General features: G+C 43.9%; 2 protein-coding genes across 2 annotated transcripts in view; one reads left to right on the top strand and one right to left on the bottom strand.

The window, feature by feature from the left end:
- The window catches only part of LOC311108259 (triple functional domain protein-like), a gene marked incomplete at its 5' end in the record, with an annotated part of 108,054 nt that extends 106,799 nt beyond the window's left edge, over window positions 1–1,255 (bottom strand). The window contains one exon of the mRNA XM_084150881.1: window positions 1,186–1,255. Within this exon, the coding sequence (XP_084007007.1) occupies window positions 1,186–1,255 (70 nt within the window). The remainder of the gene's footprint in view (window positions 1–1,185) is intronic.
- Window positions 1,256–3,154: 1,899 nt separating this feature from the next.
- The window catches only part of LOC311108249 (dynein axonemal heavy chain 5-like), a gene marked incomplete at its 5' end in the record, with an annotated part of 67,401 nt that continues 49,465 nt past the window's right edge, over window positions 3,155–21,090 (top strand). Inside the window, 9 exon segments of the mRNA XM_084150870.1 lie at window positions 3,155–3,241; window positions 13,959–14,093; window positions 14,314–14,398; window positions 14,604–14,758; window positions 17,867–18,004; window positions 18,230–18,406; window positions 18,658–18,771; window positions 18,991–19,098; window positions 19,400–19,522. Coding sequence (XP_084006996.1) covers window positions 3,155–3,241; window positions 13,959–14,093; window positions 14,314–14,398; window positions 14,604–14,758; window positions 17,867–18,004; window positions 18,230–18,406; window positions 18,658–18,771; window positions 18,991–19,098; window positions 19,400–19,522 — 1,122 coding nt within the window.

Genomic DNA, 21,090 nt, shown 5'->3' with positions numbered 1-21,090 from the left:
AGTAAATACTATGTAACATGCATACACTAAAGAATAGAATAGAATGTATTATATAAATCACTAGGCTATATCACTCATCTTTCCAAAAGACTCAGACCTTTCTTCACTTCAGCTTGACCCTGTCTGTCCCACTCAAACTTCTGTCTGTGTGTCATCAATGGAGATGGTGGGGAACAGACTTCTTGACCAAGAGGCACCAGACCAGGTGCTACAGAACAGCTGAGTGCAAATGAACAGCTGCTCTGACTGTGGATCATCTGAGGTGGTCTCATCATGGTCCAAGGACATTCCCAAGAATTACATTATTACCCCAATTAATGTGGGGGGAAATGATGGCAGTATGTTATGTGGAAGCACTTCTGTGATTTAATTGGTTTAGTCTACTAGGGTAAAAAAAAAAAAAACATTATGTTAGGTCATTAAATTGAGTAGAGAGAAAAATATTTAGAATGTATACCAGAGATAAACTCAATGGTATTAGATATGTTAAAATAACACAATAATCTGAACATCTTGTAAGGATTAATTTTATACGGATTCGTGTATTGCCCTGATGGACTAATGTGTATCTAAATAAACTAAACCGCAATAGAAAAAAGTGATAGTCTATTCTTGGTTATTCCATAACATATTGTATGAGAGTAAACAGGAAGATGTGATGTTTCCGTAGGCTACGTATGCCTGACCTAAAACTCAGTTATGTTCCAGATAGGTTGTGCAGCCTCTTCACCTGGGCGGCATCATAGGCTACAGTTTATTTACATGATAGCCTATCACAATCAATAGGAAGTGGTTCTGACTAACAAGCAGCTCACTGCAAAAGGTTCGTTGGCCACGACGCAGTGTACAGAATAATTGAAAGATGTAGTCTACACACATCTCGGGGATAGGGATACATAGATTACATTTCATTTCTAGATAATAAACCATCCACGACACATTTTTTTTTAAACATTGAAGTGGGCGTAATTTACTATAATCTGAGGTTCGCTCTGTTATCATATTGGAATAAAAACAGAGAGGATGACAGGGAGCCTGTTTAGGAGAATAATAATCGTATCTCTCTAACGCATCCACCCACCAATGGCTCAATTTGTTGATCAGTTTATCATCTATACGGGAACAATGTAGATGGCAATATCAATACAGTGGGCTACCGGAGGTGCTCGCCCCTCTTTCACTCACCCGACTTGAAAAACGCCGCTATGTCGGCCGCATCCTTAGCAGCCTCATCTATTCCCTCTCCAGAGCTCATGGCTGGAATACCGATATGGCAAAATAATCTCCAAAGAATTGACTTCCTCTAGATTTTCCGAGAAAATGGAAATGCAACACCATTGAAATGATATTCTAATGTAACACGCACGCAATCTGTTCTCTCTTCAACAGGCAAGAGACCTCCATCTTGGCGAGAATGAAAATTCTTATTACCGTTCGGCGGCGCTCCAGAGCCTGAGCACAGAGGCAGAGGGGGAAGTCCGTTGATAAAGGGGAGGTCTTGAATGGGGTCTCTGGCACTGCTGGAATATCCCTGATATTTTGAGGCATTGTGCGCCACAACTGGGATGAAGGGGGTGACTGCAATGTAGGTTGGGTACGGGAGCCAAAATATAAAGGCTACTTGGTCTAGCCTGGGTGGTAGTCTGTTTCTGCTCTCTTGCCAACTCCTTACGGAATTGTCATGTCAAACATGTTTTTTTCTGACAATGACAATAGAGTTGGCAAAAGCACCTACAGATCTGGGACTAGGCTACACTTGGCCACCAGACATGATGTAATCCAGACATAGACCTATCCTAGGCTATGGTAGCCAACAGGAAAACATAGGTATGAGATAGGCTAGGAATAAAATGTTGTTATTTATCACAAAAGCACTTCCTTCACTGGGAATAATCACGACATTTTGACTATTTAGCCTATCTGATGATGACTGGACTGGTGTTATTATTTTCCATTGGAGATTGTATAGACCTAACTACAATACTGATTGATAGACGTCTGCTATAAAGCATTCAAACGGTTCATTTTTTGATCAAACACTGCCACCCACTGGTTAAAAAATGTATCCGGCATCTTTATACATTTGTCCTCTTCGTAGTGTTGGCAAACCGATTGGCCTATCTTGGGATACACAAATTCTGTAGTTTACAAAGCCTCTAGTAAAATCAAGTAATGAAGAGGATTATAGTGTCCATTTGGAAATAAGTTGTATCCGCTCAGGGCCTACATTACAAAGTTTCATCGAGGCATCTTGAAAATATATATAACTGTATCTTGTGATACACTCAACGTCTGCATCAACATATCAATTCATGGCCCCCTCTCCTCATATTCCACTCAATGTTGGCGTGCGGCTGGGAAAAATCATTAATTACACAGGCGCATGTTTGAAAGATATAGACTTGTATAGGCCTGTATGCTCCATACTTGTGCATCCCACATGTGTGACCCATTCCCTCTAGTGTAACGTTACAAATTAAATGGAATATACAAAGACAGAAAGACGACAGACAAACTGTAGACTAGCAGCCTACACAACACAACAACCACATAAGAGGCCAAAAAGGCCTCCTACAACCGTATATTTCTATACTGATTAAAAATGAATAAATATCGGAAATTTCTCAATGAGATAATGAGAAGTTGCTTTGTGGCCCCATGAGTGGACCGTGAAAAATCATGTGGATTTGTGGTGTTTCTACGATAACTATTTCTATGGACATCATGGTGCAGCCTGCGGGGATATCGTTGTAGCTGACCCATCTGAAAAAAACCGTTCGTGCTATTCGGAATCCTTGGGACGTCAATACCCCCATTGAAGTTGACATTGAAAAGGGTTAAGGTAAGGATTAAGGTTGGGGTCAGGTAAGGTTTATGGTTAAGGTTAAGGTCAGGGTAGGGACGTCCCAAGGACCCCAAATAGCACTGACCCTGGAAAAAAACAGGTCCTACGTAACCAAGGAAACAGCTAACACCATTTAATTGGTGGGAAAGTGTTATCAGACAACTGCAGCTTGAGCACCTCGAGCCAGCCCAGGACACCAAGGACCAAAATACAAGAATTCCACGTGACATGGAAAACTCGCAACTGTTTCCAGAATTCTGATACTGTATTCACACTTCAAAGACATATTCGTGGTGGTGTGGAAACCACATGTCTCTCAGCTCGCGTTCTGCGAAGTCCAACTTGAGAAACAGGTCCCAACCCTCAGTCCCCGTGGAGTCAATAAAGGAAATGCAGGTTTGGTGATTGTATTATCAGCTATTTCGCTTGTGTAAATGTGATTGTAATGTATATTAGTTGTACTGTATATCTTAGTTTTTGTCTGGAGGAGGTGGCAAAGTAGCCTTTAGTTTGCATCGTGTTGTGGTCCTGTTTCTTTATTCCTGCCCATAAAATGATAGCATTTTCTGGTAATGAAGAGCATGCATATATAGAGAGACACAAGAGCTCACAATAATTGAAACATATTTAAGCATGGCTAATGGCTGTATCCAGGTCGTGCGTAAGAACAGCCCTTAGCCGTTGTATATTGGCCATATACCACACCTCCTCGGGCCTTATTGCTATTATAAACTGGTTACCAACATAATTAGAACAGTACAAATATTTTTTTGGGGCATACCTGTGGTATATGGTCTGATATACCACTGCTTTCAGCCAATCAGCATTCAGGACACAAACTTTATAATTTGCAATATAGCCTCCTAGGCTAGGCCTAATAAAAAACGGTCTGTAAGTTAATATAATGGCTTTAATTATGATGGCTACTTCTGCCTGGTGTTGGCTTTTTAATTAAAACAAATATATCAGAGAATGATTAGACTTTCATCCCAAGAGAAGCAAGCTAGCAATCCTTAACCAGCATTTCCTCACATTCCTCACCCCCTGTAGTGGGCAGCATATCCACAAAGTTGATCTAAGCTCTGTAGGCCTACTGATTTCTGCGCCCCGCTTAAATGTAATTAACATAATACAAAATCCCCATCAAACTCCATCTGTTTAAACTAGACATATCTGAATGGGCTGCATCTCAATCCACCGCATCCACCAATGTTGGTCTTCCGCATCTGCAGTGGAAGGTGACTGAGCTACAGCGGTGTTTGTCAGACCAGGAGACATCCCGATCGGTCTTCTCCCGAAAACGTCTGTAGCGTCCGAACGGTTTGGCCTACCCCTTTATGGAAAAATGAGACTCTCACAAACACAACGGTGTTCTCAGTTTTGCTCTACGACCAAAGCCGTGGGAAGTAGGGTTGCTGAGGGTGCTGCAGACCCCCCTGAAAAATCTGAACAAAAAATAGATGTACAGTACCAGTCAAAAGTTTGGACACCTATTCATTCCAGGGTTTTTCTTTCCAGGGTTTTTCTTTATTTTAACTATTTTCTACATTGCAGAATAATAGTGAAGACATCAAAACTAACACAAATGGAATCATGTAGTAACCAAAAAAGTGTTAAACAAATCAAAATATATTTTTTATTTGAGATTCTTCAAAGTAGCAACCCTTTGCCTTGATGACAGCTTTGCACACTCTTGGCATTCTCTCAATCAGCTACATGAGGTAGTCAACTGGAATGCATTTTAATTAACAGGTGTGCCTTGTTAAAAGTTTCATTTGTGGAATTTCTTTCCTTCTTAATGCGTTTGAGCCAATCAGTTGTGTTGTGACAAGGTAGGGGTGGTATACAGAAGATAGCCCTATTTGGTAAAAGACCAAGTCCATATTATGGCAACAACAGCTCAAATAAGCAAAGAGAAATGACAGTCCATCATTACTTTAAGATATGAAGGTCAGTCAGTCCGGAACATTTCAAGAACTTTGAAAGTTTCTTCAAGTGCAGTCGCAAAAACCATCAAGCGCTATGATGAAACTGGCTCTCATGAGGACTGCCACAGGAAAGGAAGACCCAGAGTTACCCCTGCTGCAGAGGATAAGTTCATTAGAGTTAACTGCACCTCAGATTGCAACCCAAATAAATGCTTCACAGAGTTCAAGTAACAGACACATCTCAACATCAACTGTTCAGAGGAGAATGTGTGAATCACGCCTTCATGGTCGAATTGCTGCAAAGAAACCACTACTAAAGGACACCAATAAGAATAAGCGATTTGCGTGGGCCAAGAAACACGAGGAATGCATATTAGACTGGTGGAAATCTGTCCTTTGGTCTGATGAGTCCAAATTTGTCTTTGTGAGATGCAGAGTAGGTGAACGGATGATATCTGCATGTGTGGTTCCCACCGTGAAGCATGGAGGAGGAGGTGTGATGGTGCTTTGCTGGTGACACTGTCTGTGATTTATTTAGAATTCAAGGCACACTTAACCAGCATGGCTACCACAGCATTCTGCAGTGATACACCATCCCATCTGGTTTGCGCTTAGTGGGACGGTCATTTGTTTTTCAACAGGACAATGACCCAAAACACACCTCCAGGCTGTGTAAGGGCTATTTGACCAAGAAGGAGAGTGATGGAGAACTGGATCAGATGACCTGGCATCCACAATCACCCGACCTCAACCCAATTGAGATGGTTTGGAATGAGTTGGACCGCAGAGTGAAGGAAAAGCAGCCAACAAGTGATCAGCATATGTGGGAACTCCTTCAAGACTGTTGGAAAAGCATTCCTCATGAAGCTGGTTGCGAGAATGCCAAGAGTATGCAACGCTGTCATCAAGGCAAAGGGTGGCTACTTTAAAGATTCTAAAAATTTGTTTAACACTTTTTTGGTTACTACATGATTCCATATGTGTTATTTCATAGTTTTGATGTCTTCACTTTACATAAGTATTCAGACCGTTTGCTATGAGACTCGAAATTGAGCTCGTGTGCATCCTGTTTCCATTGATCATCCTTGAGATGTTTCTACAACTTGATTGGAGTCCACCTGTGGTAAATTCAATTGATTGGACATGATTTGGAAAGGGACACACCTGTCTATATAAGGTCCCACAGTTGACAGTGCATGTCAGAGCAAAAACCAAGCCATGAGGTTGAAGGAATTGTCCGTAGAGCTCCGAGACAGGATTGTGTCTCGGCACAAATCTGGGGAAGGGTGCTAAAACATTTATGCAGCATTGAAGGTCCCCAAGAACATTGGCCTCCATTACATTTACATTTACATTTACGTCATTTAGCAGACGCTCTTATCCAGAGCGACTTACAAATTGGTGCATTCACCTTATGATAGCTTCATCATTCTTAAATGGAAGAAGTTTGGAACCACCAAGACTCTTCCTATGGCTGGCCGCCCGGCCAAACTGAGCAATCGGGGGAGAAGGGCCTTTGTCAGGGAACCCGATGGTCACTCTGACAAAGCTCCAGAGTTCCTCTGTGGAGATGGGAGAACCTTCCAGAAGGACAACCATCTCTGCAGCACTCCACGATCCAGCCTTTATGGTATTGTGGCCAGACGGAAGCCACTCCTCAGTAAAAGGCACATGACAGCCCGCTTGGAGTTTGTCAAAAGGCACCGAAAGGACTCTCAGACAATGAGAAACAAGATTCTCTGGTCTGATGAAACCAAGATTGAACTCTTTGGCCTGAATGCCAAGCATCACGTCTGGAGGAAACATTGTACCATCCCTAGGGTGAAGCATGGTGGTGGCAGCATCATGCTGTGGGGGTATTTTTCAGCAGCAGGGACTGGGAGTCTAGTCACGATCGAAGGAAAGCTGAACAGAGCAAAGTACAGAAAGATCCTTGATGAAACCTGCTCCAAACCGTTCAGAACCTCAGACTGGGGCGAAGGTTCACCTTCCAACAAGACAACAACTCTAAGCACACAGCCAAGTTAACGCAGGAGTGGCTTCGGGACAAGTCTCTGAATGTTCTTGAGTGGTCCAGCCAGAGCACGGACTTGAACCCGATCGAACATCTCTGGAGAGACCTGAAAATAGCTGTGCAGCGACGCTCCCCATCCAACCTGACAGAGCTTGAGAGGATCTGCAGAGAGGAATGGGAGAAACTCCCCAAATACAGGTGTGCCAAGCTTGTAGCATCATACCCAAGAAGAATCGAGGTTGTAATCGCTGCCAAAGGCGCTTCAACAAAGTACTGAGTAAAGGGTCTGAATACTTATGTAAATGTGATATTTCCGGTTTTTATTTTGTATACATTTGCTAAAACTTCTAAAAACCTGTTTTTGCTTTGTCAATATGGGGTATTTTGTGTAGATTAATGAGGAATTTGTATTGATTCCATATGTGTTATTTCATAGTTTTGATGTCTTCACTATTATTCTACAATGCAGAAAATAGTAAAAATAAAGAAAAACCCTTGAATGAGTAGGTGTTCTAAAACCTTTGACCGGTAGTGTATATATTAAAAAATATTTTTTTTCACAAAAGTTGTGCACTGGGCCTTTAATAGTCCTGTATTAGCTGACCGATATAGCCGTCTGCAGAGTGGGGGAAAAAACCTCCCCCCACAAGACTCGTCTGAAGGTAGCCCGGTACCAGTTAATCTTTTTTATGGAAGTATGTATTGAGCATACAAAACATTAAGAACACCTGCTCTTTCCACGACATAGACTGACCAGGTGAATCCAGGTGAAAGCTATGATCCCTTATTGATGTCACTTGTTAAATCCACTTCAATCAGTGTAGATGAAGGGGAGGAGACAGTTAAAGAAGGATTTTTAAGCCTTGAGACAATTGAGATATGGATTGTGTGTCTGCCATTCAGATGGTGAATGGGCAAAACAAAATATTTAATTGCCTTTGAATGGGGTATGGTAGTAAGTGCAAGGCACACCAGTTGTGTTGAGTTTTTCACGCTCAACAGTCTCCTGTGTGTATCAAGAATGGTCCACCACCCAAAGGACATCCAGCGAACTTGACACAACTGTGGGAAGCATTGGAGTAAACATGGGCCAGCATCCCTGTGGAACGCTTTCGACACCTTGTAGAGTCCATGCCCGACGAATTGAGGCTGTTCTGAGGGCAAAACGGAGAGTGTTTTTCCATGTATGAATCTGTTATTCAATGCGTTTCTATAGGCTAATGTTAGTAAGGCCAAATTCAATGTTTCATAAAATATTTGTAAAATACTTTTGGGGGTTACCTAAAGGGGTCCTAAAATTCCAACAGTGATGCTTTGGTGATGTTATGGGGACAGTATGATGATGTTCTGGGGACATTATGGTGATGTTATAGGAAAATTAGGGGGATGTTAAGGTGATGTTATACGAGCATTGTAGGGACATTATGGTGATGTTCTGGGAACATTTGGGGACGTTCTAGTGATGTTATGGGGACATTATGATGATGTTATGTGGAAACTATGGTGATGTTATGGGGCGATTATGGGGATGTTATGGGGACATTTTGTGGATGTTATGGTGAAGTTATGGGGGCCTTCTTTTAGATCCCTCTCTGAGCTCTCACCAGATCATACATCATTCTGTGGGGACTCCAATTACCCAGTTTCTCCAAATGAGATGGCTCACTTTAGAAATCAGTCATGGCTTAGTGAAATATTCATTATCTAACTGCTTTTAAATGCAAAGCTGCACAATCATTTTCCAAGTATCAAAGGCTCTCTCACCCCATATGAGTCTGTGATCATCCTCGGCCAATATTGTGTAATCTGATGGAATTTAGTAGGCTGGTGTGTTTGTTTCTTGGTGTATGTTGTTCTCTTTAGCCAGGCAGTAGCCAAATGCTGGTTGCCCTTTTGAATTTGGAGTTCGGGTGGATTGTTTTGTAACTCAACATTTCTCCACACTCGTTGGTCCCCTTATTTTTGAAGGATTGGTTATGTCATATTAATCATCAGCTGCTGGCACTTTCATCTCACCCCACTCTTCACCACTTTACATTAGTGTTATTCCTTTCTAGTTTCAGTACAACATGCATTCGCGTGAATGGCTTTTATTAAGAAGTCATTGTGTTCCTTGGTTGGATTGAACTAGGCCTAACCTAACAATGAATTTCACAACATAGGTCTAGGCCTAGTTTTGTGTATTGCTCCATCCATTCTCTGTTGGTCAATCCCTTCCCCAATTAGTTGGACCACAGGGCTCTTTTATACCTGTCCAGGGGAGACATGTCTGTAACTGTAACTGTCTGTAACTGTAGCCTATACTGTATAACAATGACCCATTCAGCCCCAAGCCCCATTGTTGACGTTGGTAAGGCGATAGCACTGCTTTTGATAATTACCTAGCCGACAGGTGGTCACCCAATACTACACTATCTAGTGAGCAAGCCTCTGTCTGAGGAGAAATCAATATTATAATTTCAGACAGTAACCTTTAGGCTGGAAAATAAGATGCTGGTCGCTGGCAGTGCTTGTTCTGCAGTGCATGCACTGGAATTCTTGTCTGTGTTCTCATTAATAGTAATTCATGTCAATTAAGAGGGTGGATTCCTTGAATAGGTTGCTTTGTTGAGAGTGGCGATGCTACACTTTAAACCTGACTATCAAAACAAGGTAAGCTGACCTACACAGTTCTGTTACATGTTACTTAGGCTACACCCTGGTCCCTATCTGTGACCAAATCATGCATTTCATCATGAATGTTTTAAGAAACAAACAATTGTATTTATCTCACTACAATACCAGTCTTCTGGACTGTTTACCAGACCATTGTGTAGATAGAGGTTCAGCATGTAGGCTATATTGCCCAAATATAAATTGTCAATCAGAGGAATGGATTTTACAGTACTGGGGATTCATAAAAATACAGAGATGGGTAGTAACACGTTACAAGTAACACGTTACAGTACTTGAATCGTTTTTTTTTTTAGGAATGTGTACTTTTACTTTTACTTGAGTAAATTCTGAAGGGAAAAACATACTTTTTAATTTTTTTTCAAATGTATCAAAACCGTGTGAATATCACTGTCTTATTGCTTTTGTCAGATTTAAATTGGCTGCAAAAGGCTCTGTTTTTTGTTTGCCTTTTAGATTTGATTAAAATAACTGGTTAGTTAATAGAAAAGCATGTCACAAGTATCATTGTTCAGTGTAAAACCTTATACATTTTCGATCAACTTACGCAATAAAATAAGCTACTGTAAGAACATAAACAAAACATTGATAGAATGAAAAATAGGCAGATGTGTATTGGAGAAGAAAGTCAGTACATTAACTTGTATTCAGTGGAACTAAGGAGCGTTTCCACTAACTCTTGTTGTTTGATAAATTAGTTTGCTATTGTAGATCTGCATCAAGGCTGTGCTACTCATAAAAAATATAGGCTAGTATTAAAATACACTGTCCACAATGTTTTGGTCATTACAGTAATATCAATGCAGTTTGGATCATTCATTTGGATTATGAGACAGCTCGCATCTTCAGATCAATGCCACATTATGTATTCGGGTAGGTAGCACATAGAGCAGTGATTTAATTGCCCCCCCCCCCCCCCCCCCAAGTTTCCTGAGCAAAATGTTTTATTGTTTAAACACCAGCAAATCAGCTCCAATGGTAAACAATGTGGAAATATGTTCAAAGGTATTCCCACGCATAATAGAGAGATATGTGATCATATACAAATGTAAGCAAGGTTTGAAATGATTATATGTTAGTCAAATATATATATAATAGTATATATATATATGTTTGGGCTTCTTTCTGTCAGTTTGCAGTCTACAAATTATTTGTAAGGATGTTCCGGCTCCCTGACCATCCGCTCAAGAAAAAATCGGCCGGCGGCTGAATGTAGTTGATGATCCCTGACATAGAGGCTTATATAGAGGCCTCACCGCATGGGTTCTCTGTGGGTTAGAGAGGTCAAGGTGGGACACAATACCTGACACAGTAATAGGGGATTATGAAGGTTCCTTTTCCACTGTTTTGTCACCTGCACAATGGCATCATGAAGGCCTGGTGTACAATATACAGTGGCCTTCTACTGTGATACCCATCACCTGTGGCTGTGTCATGTGCCGGAGCTTGGCAACTTGCCTGCCTCTTTAAATTGTTTGAATAGTTTATAGGAGATTTTAACTTCACTGACAGTTGGATCAGTTTAAAGCAAGGTGGGGAGCAAACAAAGGCATGCCAGTTAATTTCCTGAGTGATCACAGCCACTCTTATCTTCTCTACAGCACTCACTGATCTCTATCTGTAGCTACATAGATTATAGATGGTCGTTTGGGAGCTGTCTTTGATATGAGGAGCTAGGTGTCATGTCTCGAGCATTTAGAAAACAGCTCTGGAAACAGAGTGTCTCAAGAGTGATCAAGGTAAGAGATTGTCACAGTAGCATTTATATGATGATAGAAGGAGATGGAGTAGAGCTACTGGAGACAACAAGCACCCAGTTGGTCCTCGCCAAATAATGGTTAGGGATGGGTCATCTATTTGATCACAGATTGGGGCCAGTATGGTGTTCATGTTGTTGACTGTTTGATATATGTATAGGCTCCGGAGTATAACTGAACTGAGATCAGTCGTTGGTTAGGATTGGCTCTCTGTCTTGTTCTGTAGAATTTTGTCAATTCTGTCGAAACAAGCAATTTCAGTCAGTATTTTCTTGTTTCATTTTATGATACAGACATTGTTTGCAATGCAATCGAATGGATAACAAGACACACAACGCCCAAAAGCACGTGTCACGACTTCCTCCGAAGCTGCCTCCTCTCCTGGTTTGGGCAGGCTTCGGCGTTTGTCGTCACCGGCCTTCTAGCCACTGCCGCTCCTCATCTCATCATTCCATTTGTTTTGTCTTGTCTATTACACACACCTGGTTCATATCCCCTCATCAGTACCTGTATAAGTGTTCCCTCTGCCCCCTTGTCTTTGTGTGGGATTGTAGAGGAGATAATAGCTTGGTGGAGCTGGATTCTATTGTGTATCGCTGAGTTATTCACCCGTGTGCCTTTATTTCTCCAGTACGCCGTTTGTCCGCACTGGTGTGTATTACGCATTGCTGCGTACCTCTGGTTATTGATTAAACCATTTATTCCGTGATTTCCTCTCCTGCGTCTGACTCCGTCCATCATCACCCACTACAACATGTAACAGCTATCAGTCCTTTTCTCCTGAAGTATTTCTTGATTTGTTTTGTCAGGATATTTTCATTCTAGCCATTCAGTTCTTATCTGAGCTGAAAGCTTGCAGACAGTTGTGGCTGCCATTGTGTAAGCCTGGTGCTTGGTGTGCTGTAGTGTTTGTCTGTGGGCTGATGCCTGAGGTGGCTGTTTGCTCATCATGAAAGCCTTTGACTGGAATCACTGCCAGCCCAGGAAGCAGGTATGATGTGTGTGTGTGGGCAGTCGCCCAGCAACCCCTGTCTTGGCTAGCTTATATAAGCATGTATTTCCCTCCAGTGGTTCTGTTCAGGCAGTGTTAAATCAGTATTGTGCTGTCTGGCCTGTGTTGCACATGCTGACACACCGGGGGCTGCTTCTAATGGCACCCTTTTCCCTACATCGTGCACTACTTTTGACCAGAGACCAAGCAGGGCACCGTATAGGGAGTAGGGTCCATTTAGGATGCAGTCTGGGGCTTGTATTTGTCCAATAGGTCAATAGCTGTGTTTGGTCTTTCGTGTCCAGGCTTGTTGACTGCTGGCTGCTGCCTCTGATCTGATGCATGACATCAAGGCTTGCTGTAAATCTTTAGCCATATTCTTCTGCTATCTTCTTCCGCAGCCTTCTTCTACTCCCACCTGATACCTGGATGGAACTCATGTGGAGCTATCTTTCCATTGGGCTTATCCATTGGGGTTATCAATTAAGCCATAGTAAATGTGACTCAGACTTGGCCAAGACGTCTTTAAAGTGCAATAGAGACAGACCAGTGAGCCGGTTTGGCATGAATAACTCAACAGTCTGAATGTGACCACACTTTATCCATGGCATCGAATGCATTCTTAGGGGCAAATGTATAGTGTTTGCCAAATAGTAGCATGCCAGTGTAGATGCAAAGAAATGCAGGAAAAGCTTAAGTGTGCTTAGTATTCCTGATCTGCTGGTAAATGGTCTGGCCAGTAGCTATAAAATGTTTTGCTGTTAAGTTGCAATGTGCTGCTCCAAAAGGGCCTAGATCCAAAAATAGACTGACCCGTGCAAGTAAAAGGTAGCTTGACCTAGAATGAAAAACCTCTCCAGACAACACAGGCTAAATTTCGGACTGTCAATTGGGAACATAAAACCAGAGTTTGAAAGCATCTGCATCCGGCCCACGATATACAACACAAAGTCGGCTTCATTTATTGCCTTGCCTTTTTCCTGCCGTTACCAAGCAACTCATTGTAGTAGATTTTACTATCTCTATTCTGTCTGTCCTCTTTAACATGAGGCCCCCAGCCACTAGGCTATCCAGGGTAGTGTTATAGGCTAGCCAGAGTGTGATGGTAATGTTCTATCTGTGCTGTTTGTGCTACTGTCTGGATATTTGACTGTATATAACAAGTGGATAGCTAGTGGGTAGGAGTGGTAGAGAAGACACAGAGAAAGAGGCACAGCTCAAGAGTCTGGAGTATATGGACAATGTTTTATCGGAGGTCATGGTTCAAGAGATTTCCATGAAGCAATAGGCTATCACTTTCATTTTCACTTCTTCGTGTGGGATTTTGCTATGTTTTTTACTGTTTTTTAATGGATTTCTACTGTTAATAACAAAGCTGCAGTATATATTGAAGATACTGTATTTTTGTCTGACATTTCTTCAATGGAGTTTACAAGCGTCCTGAATTCTGCTGTCTTGGCTGACGTGACAGTGATTGTCATTCTGTGAACCTTTTGAACAATGGCTGACTCAAAGTCTAGAAGGAGCAAAAGGGAGCTTCAATCCTCTCTCATATCTAACAGTGAGATTGTTGCATTCAAAGTATGACCCTGTTGTAGCCAGTCATCATTACCATTTGAATTACATTAATTGTTTCTGGGATGGAATATTAATCAAAATTTGGTTCCACCTCTTGTCGAAGCAATCCGTCCAGTTTGAGTCTGTATTGGGGTTGACTTGATGATACCTCTCTCTGTCTCTCTGTTTGCAGCAAAAGCTGAAAGAGGAGCGTGAGGCTAAGAGAGCTCAGCTGGATGGCAGACATGACTACGTCCTCAGCATCGTGGCTTCCTGCCTGGGCCTGGAGAAGGCTGACGTGGAGGACGCCATTCTGGAGGGAACTCAGGTAGGGCATAACACTTCATCACTGCTCCACCTCCATCAATCCCCTGTAGTGTGGTCCCTTGTGACAGACTGTTGAGTAGCTGGCCACTGCTTGCGGATGCAACATTTGGTTCTTCGTTTCAAGATTACCTGTATGGTAATAACTTGTGCAAAAGCGATTGAATCAAGTAAAGGTAAATGAATTGTGGAAACGGTGATTGTGATGAACGTGTCTCCCATAGATTGAGCGCATGGAGCAGTTCTTTGTGGCTGAGGGACTTCCTCATATCATGTTCTACTATCAGGATGTGGAGCCAGCTGAAGCAGGTGAGATGATTGGCCATGCAGGGAAGTAATAGGGGAATATAATAATAGAGTAATAACACAGTTAATAGTAGAGTTAGAGCTCAAAGACAAAGAGGTTGAATCTCGCTAACAGAGAGGATAACTCCAGATAGAGTAATGTCTCTTACACTTCTTCCTGTCATAAAGATGATATAGTGGGGAACTGCTTCGTTTGTCTCCCTAGCAGCAGCATCAGCAGCAGCAGCTGCCTTGGCCCCCAACCGGAGGAAGAAGGCCAAGGTGTTTGTCACCGAGGGCAAAGATGTGGCTCTGACTGGTGTCTGTGTGTTCTTCACAAGAGCCAACCCCTCCAAGGCCATCACCTCTGAGAATGTGCACAGGGTAAGTCTCCACCTTACTATCCAACACAAGGCTCTCCAACCCTGTTCCTGGAGAGCTACCGTCCTGTAGGTTTTCACTCCAACCCTAATCTAGCACACCTGATTCTAATAATTAGCTGGTTGATAAGCTGAATCAGGTTAGTTACAACTGGGGTTTGATTGAAAACCTACAGGAGGGTAACTCTCCAGGAACTGGGTTGGAGAGCCCTGATCCAACACATAGTCGGCATTATACGTTTTGTCAATATTTATATGTCTAAAGGCTTAAACAATTTTCGTATAACAATGCTCTTATCATTCATAACGCTATTTATCCTTGCATTCAGGCAAACTGCTTAAAGCACACAACATGAATAACAGTATGACGCGTCAGCCCAATCTTTGCTTCTAAAATGGTGTCAATGTGTCCTGAGTGGCGCAGTGGTCTAAGGCACTGCATCGCAGTGCTAACTGTGCCACTAGAGATCCTGGTTCGAATCCAGGCTCTGTCGCAGCCGGCCGCGACCGGGAGACTCACGGGCGGCGCACAATTCGTCCAGGGTAGGGGAAGGAATGGCCGGCAGGGATGTAGCTCAGTTGATAGAGCATGGCGTTTGCAACGCCAGGGTTGTGGGTTCGATTCCCACGGGGGGCCAGTATAAGAGCGTCTGCTAAATGACTAAAAATGTAAAAATCTAAAAATCCCCTGGCCTACTGTGTGGTCATGTCTATCTAAAAATATCTGGCCCTGGTAGGAGGTGAATTTCAACATGCTGGACACCACAGAGGTAGGCATGCTTAAAAGTGTGGAGCAGCTGCTGTCAGAGATCTTCATACCCACCCTGAAGAAGATGAACCACGGCTGGGGAGAGCTGGCCAGTCCACAGGCCCAGTCAGTTAAACAGGACTTCATCAGCTCACTGGACAGTTTTGTGTCTGTGCTGGCCGGGGCGCAGGAGAGCCTGCAGGAGAAGGGAGGTGAAATGTGCACGCTCAGCCAATCTGGTTTCAAATACTATTTCAATTATCTCAATTATTTTCACATGCATTTCAAAGTAATTATTCAGATATGTTTTATTTGAAAAGACCAGTAGTTGAATATTGGAATGTATTTGAAAATACTCAAATACACTGACTCAAATACACACCCATGTATTTAACCCAGGTATTTGAAAATGTCACGATCGTCGGGGAGAGAGGAGGACCAAGGCTCAGCGTTGAATGCGAACATATTTATTTATATAATGATCACACGAACAAAACAACAAAACGAAAACGTGACGTCCCTGGTTACATACACAAACCAACACGGAACAAGAAACCACACTGAATGAATGCCTAACGGCTACCTAAGTATGACTCCCAATCAGAGACAACGAGCTACAGCCGTCTCTGATTGGGAGCCACCCTGGCCAACATAGATATGCAACAACTAGAACCAACACACATGAAAACTCACACCCTGGCTCAACATACTAGAGTCCCCAGAGCCAGGGCGTGACAGTACCCCCCCCTAAAGGCGCGGACTCCGACCGCGCCAACCAAATACCACAGGGGAGGGACCGGGTGGGCACTCTGCCTTGGCGGCGGATCCGGCTCCGGGCATGATCCCCACTCGCTCTCTAACCCCCCAAAGTACCCCTGGTCCGGTCTGGCCCTGCTGACCGGAGCTGGACTGCACACTGGTGGAGCGGATTGCTCTAGCTCCGGCGTGAAGCAGCTGACCCGTGCTGAACCAGGCACCAGTGGAACAGGCACGGGCTGTGCCGGACTGTCGACGCACACCACTGGCTTGGTGTGGGGAGCAGGAACGGCCCGAGCCGGGCTGACGAAACGCACCCCTGACTTGGTGCGGGGAGCAGGAACGGGCTGAACCGGGCTGACGAAACGCACCACTGACTTGGTGCGGGGAGCAGGAACGGGCCGAGCCGGGCTGACGAAGCGCACCACTGACTTGGTGCGGGGAGCAGGAACGGGCCGAGCCGGGCTGACGAAGCGCACCACTGACTTGGTGCGGGGAGCAGGAGCGGGCCGAGCCGGGCTGACGACGCGCACCATTGGCCTGGTGCGGGGAGCAGGAACAGGCCGGACCGTACTGGGGACACACACCACTGGTCCTACGCAGGGATCTGGAATGGGCCGGACCGGACTGGTAACACACCCCAGTACCTCTCGCCGTGCCTCTACACCTTCCATCCCCTCTTCGACCAGTGGCCCCCGTAACCTGGCGGCCTCCTCTGCCAACCCGCTGGGCCGCTCTGCCGCGGTCTCCTGCTGGCCCGTCGTCCACGGCGTTAGCCCCCCCCTAAAAAATTTCTGGGCGTCTCTCCTACCCGTGGACCAGGTCTCCATGTCCCTCGCCAGCCTTTCGCCCTTCTGCTTCCATGTCAAGCCCTTCTCTTCCTCACCCGGCTTGACCCAGTCGAGGAGGCGAAGGAGATCTGCTAGAGATCTCCCTGGCGATGGCTCCTGGACACGCTGCTTGGTCCAGTCTTGGTGGTTTCTTCTGTCACGATCGTCGGGGAGAGAGGAGGACCAAGGCGCAGCGTTGAATGCGAACATATTTATTTATATAATGATCACACGAACAAAACAACAAAACGAAAACGTGACGTCCCTGGTTACATACACAAACCAACACGGAACAAGAAACCACACTGAATGAATGCCTAACGGCTACCTAAGTATGACTCCCAATCAGAGACAACGAGCTATAGCCGTCTCTGATTGGGAGCCACCCTGGCCAACATAGATATGCAACAACTAGAACCAACACACATGAAAACTCACACCCTGGCTCAACATACTAGAGTCCCCAGAGCCAGGGCGTGACAGAAAATAGTATTTCAAATAAGTATTTAAAAATACTTTGAAATAGTAGGCTTTTTATAGAAAACTATTTGAAAGTACTTTAAAATAATTCCAATAGATGTAGTTTATTCAGGCCACATTATTTGAAAATACTTAAATACACAGAAAATAAGTATTTCAATAATAATCAAATCCACACACACGCGCACACACGCACACACACACACACACACACACATGCTTATCAAAACAAACAAATGTCAATTTGCAATTACGAATATACGAATATACAATTGACATCATTAATCGTTTCATTTAGGTCAACCTAAAAGAGTGTGACGTATTTGACCTGAAGACACTGAAAGGCCCGTCTGACTACATTGCTGTGGCTAACAGCACAGAGGCAACAGAGAAGATAGAGGCCTGTATGAAAGTGTGGCTCAAACAGATTGAACAGGTAAGATAGATTGAACCTCAATAGCATCATGGATACCTTTCCCCTCCATGGACCTGTGTTATTGTGGGTGGGGGTGTGTTCAATAAAGTCAATACAATAAAACTGTATTAATCCCCTCAGGGGCAATTAAGAAAGGCAACTCAGGATTTACATCAAGATCCACCACATCTAATACAGTTTACAGATATTGCATTCCCCAATCAGCAGTGATTGTGTTGTATCCAGGTGCTGGCTGAGAGTGACCAGCTGAGGAAGGAGGCAGATGACCTGGGGCCGCGGGCCGAGCTGGACCACTGGAAGAAACGCATGTCCCGCTTCAACTACCTCCTGGACCAGCTCAAGAGCCCCGACGTCAAGGCTGTCCTGGGCGTGCTCATGATGGCCAAGTCCAAACTCATCAAGGTGAGCAAACTGTTACACCATGTCCTTCGTAACACAGGAGTAGATGTTAAAGGCCTGCTAATAAAATGTACAAATCTCAATTTCGATTTTCGACTTGAGACTCGTTCGTGGGAGCCAGTCACATTTAGAAATATAAAACTTCTCTATGCTTACTGTACATGGCTCTCATATCTGAATTCAGCTGGTGTTTTCTGTATTAATGTAGCAGAATAGGTACAGTGTATATTTGATGACTGTATCTGTCCCCCCAGTCCTGGCGAGAGCTGGACACCAGGATCACTGACTCAGCCAATGAGGCCAAGGACAATGTGAAGTACCTCTACACTCTGGAGAAGTTCTGTGACCCGCTATACAACAGTGACCCTGTGAGAGACTAATATTGTATACAGTTTTCAGTATGACAACTCATCTTCCTCTAAGACTTACTAACTACAGACTGACATAGTTTGCCAGTTTCCCGGACACAGATTATGCCTAATGCTGGACTAAGCTTAATCTGCAAAACTCGTCCACTATGTATATCGATCTTAATGGATTTGAAAACTCATCATTGTATGATTGTATTGTATGCTAAATGAACGCAGGTGTCGATGGTAGAGGCCATTCCAGGCCTGATCAACGCCATCCGGATGATCCACAGTATCTCCCGCTACTACAACACCTCAGAGAAGATCACCTCCCTGTTTGTCAAGGTCATTATTGCCAAGATACTGTATGTAACAACCAAGAAGAATAGGTGACTGTAAATCTCGCTCCAAATTAAAAGCTGCCGAATGTATTACATTTAATCATTAGAAGTGTATTAAAATCAATCTTGTCAATTCTTCTTTGATGTTCTTGGTGCATTTGGCCGCACCACCTGGTCTCATGTTATCTGAAGTGCTGTCTACAGTACTTCCCTCCAAACCCCTTTAACCAGTCATCCCATCGAGGTTACTTATTAGAGAGGCACCTGAAATGTATCCTTTCTTCTTCTGTATCTCCATGTCTTAGGTTACCAACCTGATGATTACAGCATGTAAGGCTTACATCACCAACAACGGTTCTGCATCCATATGGGACCAGCCTCAGGGTGTTGTAGCTGAGAAACTCAAAGCTGCTATCCACCTAAACCAGGTACTGCTTTCATATGCCAAGTAATTGTTCAACACACTTTAACCAGATCATTTAAAATAGTGTGCTAAATCAAGGCACAAATAAATGTGCTTTTTGAAAGTACAGTTCCTTAAAAGCTTTAATCTATAAAATATTATAAACTGGGTGGTTCGAGCCCTGAATGCTGATTGGCTGAAAGCCGTCGTATATCACACCGTATACCACTGGTATGACAAAACATTTATTTTTACGGCTCTAATTACGTCGGTAACCAGTTTATAATAGCAATAAGGCACCTCAGGGGTTTGGTATATTGCCAACATACCACGGCTAAGGGCAATATCCAGGCACTCCACGTTGCGTCGTGCATAAGAACAGCCCTTAGCCGTAGTATATTGGCCATATACCACACCCCCTCGGGCTTTATTGCTTAAATATATTATCAATACACTAGAGATAATATATACCACAACATCCTTTACGTACACTACATGACCAAAAGTGTGTGGACACCTGCTCTTCAAAATTCTCATTCCAAAATCATGGGCATTAATATGGAGTTGGTCCCCCCTTTGCTGCTATAACAGCCTCCACTCTTCTGGGAAGGCTTTCCACTAGATGTTGGAACATTGATGCAGGGACTTGCTTCCATTCAGCCACAAGAGCGTTAGTGAGGTCGGGCACTAATGTTAGGCGATTAGGCCTGGCTCGCAGTCTGTGTTCCAATTCATCCCAAAGGTGTTCGATGGGGTTGAGGTCAGGGCTCTGTGCAAGCCAATCAAGTTCTTCCACACTGATCTCGACAAACCATTTCTGTATGGACCTCACTTTGTGCATGGGGGCATTGTCATGCTGAAACAGGAAAGGGCCTTCCCCAAACTGTTGCCACAAAGTTGGAAGCACAGAATAGTCTAGAATGTCATTGTATGTTGTAGCGTTAAGATTTCCCTTCACTGGAACTAAGGGGCCTAGCCCGAACTATGAAAAAGCCCCAGACCATTATTTCTCCTCCACCAAACTTTACAGTTGGCACTATGCATTGGGGCAGGTAGCGTTCTCTTGGCACCTGCCAAACCCAGATTTGTCCGTCGGACTGCCAGATGGTGAAGCGTGATTCATCACTCCAGAGAACGCATTTCCACTGCTCTAGAGTCCAATGGCGGCGAGCTTTACACCACTCCAGCAGACGCTTGGCATTGCGCATGGTGATCTTAGGCTTGTGTGCGGCTGCTCGGCCATGGAAACCCATTTCATGAAGCACCCAACGATCAGTTATTGTGCTGACGTTGCTTCCAGAGGCAATTTGGAACTCGGTAGGGAGTGTTGCAACCGAGGACAGACGATTGTTATGCACTACGCGCTTCACAACTCGGCGGTCCCGTTCTGTGAGCTTGTGTGGCCTACCACTTCACGGCTGAGCCGTTGTTGCTCCTAGACGTTTCCACTTCACAATAGCAGCACTTACAGTTGACCGGTGGCAATTCTAGCAGTGCAGAAATTTGGCGAACTGACTTGTTGGAAAGGTGGCATACTATGATGGTGCCACGTTGAAAGTCCCTGAGCTCTTCAGTAAGGCCATTCTACTGCCA

The sequence above is a fragment of the Coregonus lavaretus genome (genome assembly GCF_964263955.1).
Source record: "Coregonus lavaretus genome assembly, chromosome: 3".
In the NCBI taxonomy this organism is placed as follows: domain Eukaryota; kingdom Metazoa; phylum Chordata; class Actinopteri; order Salmoniformes; family Salmonidae; genus Coregonus; species Coregonus lavaretus.
This window is presented reverse-complemented; position numbering and strand designations above follow the sequence as displayed.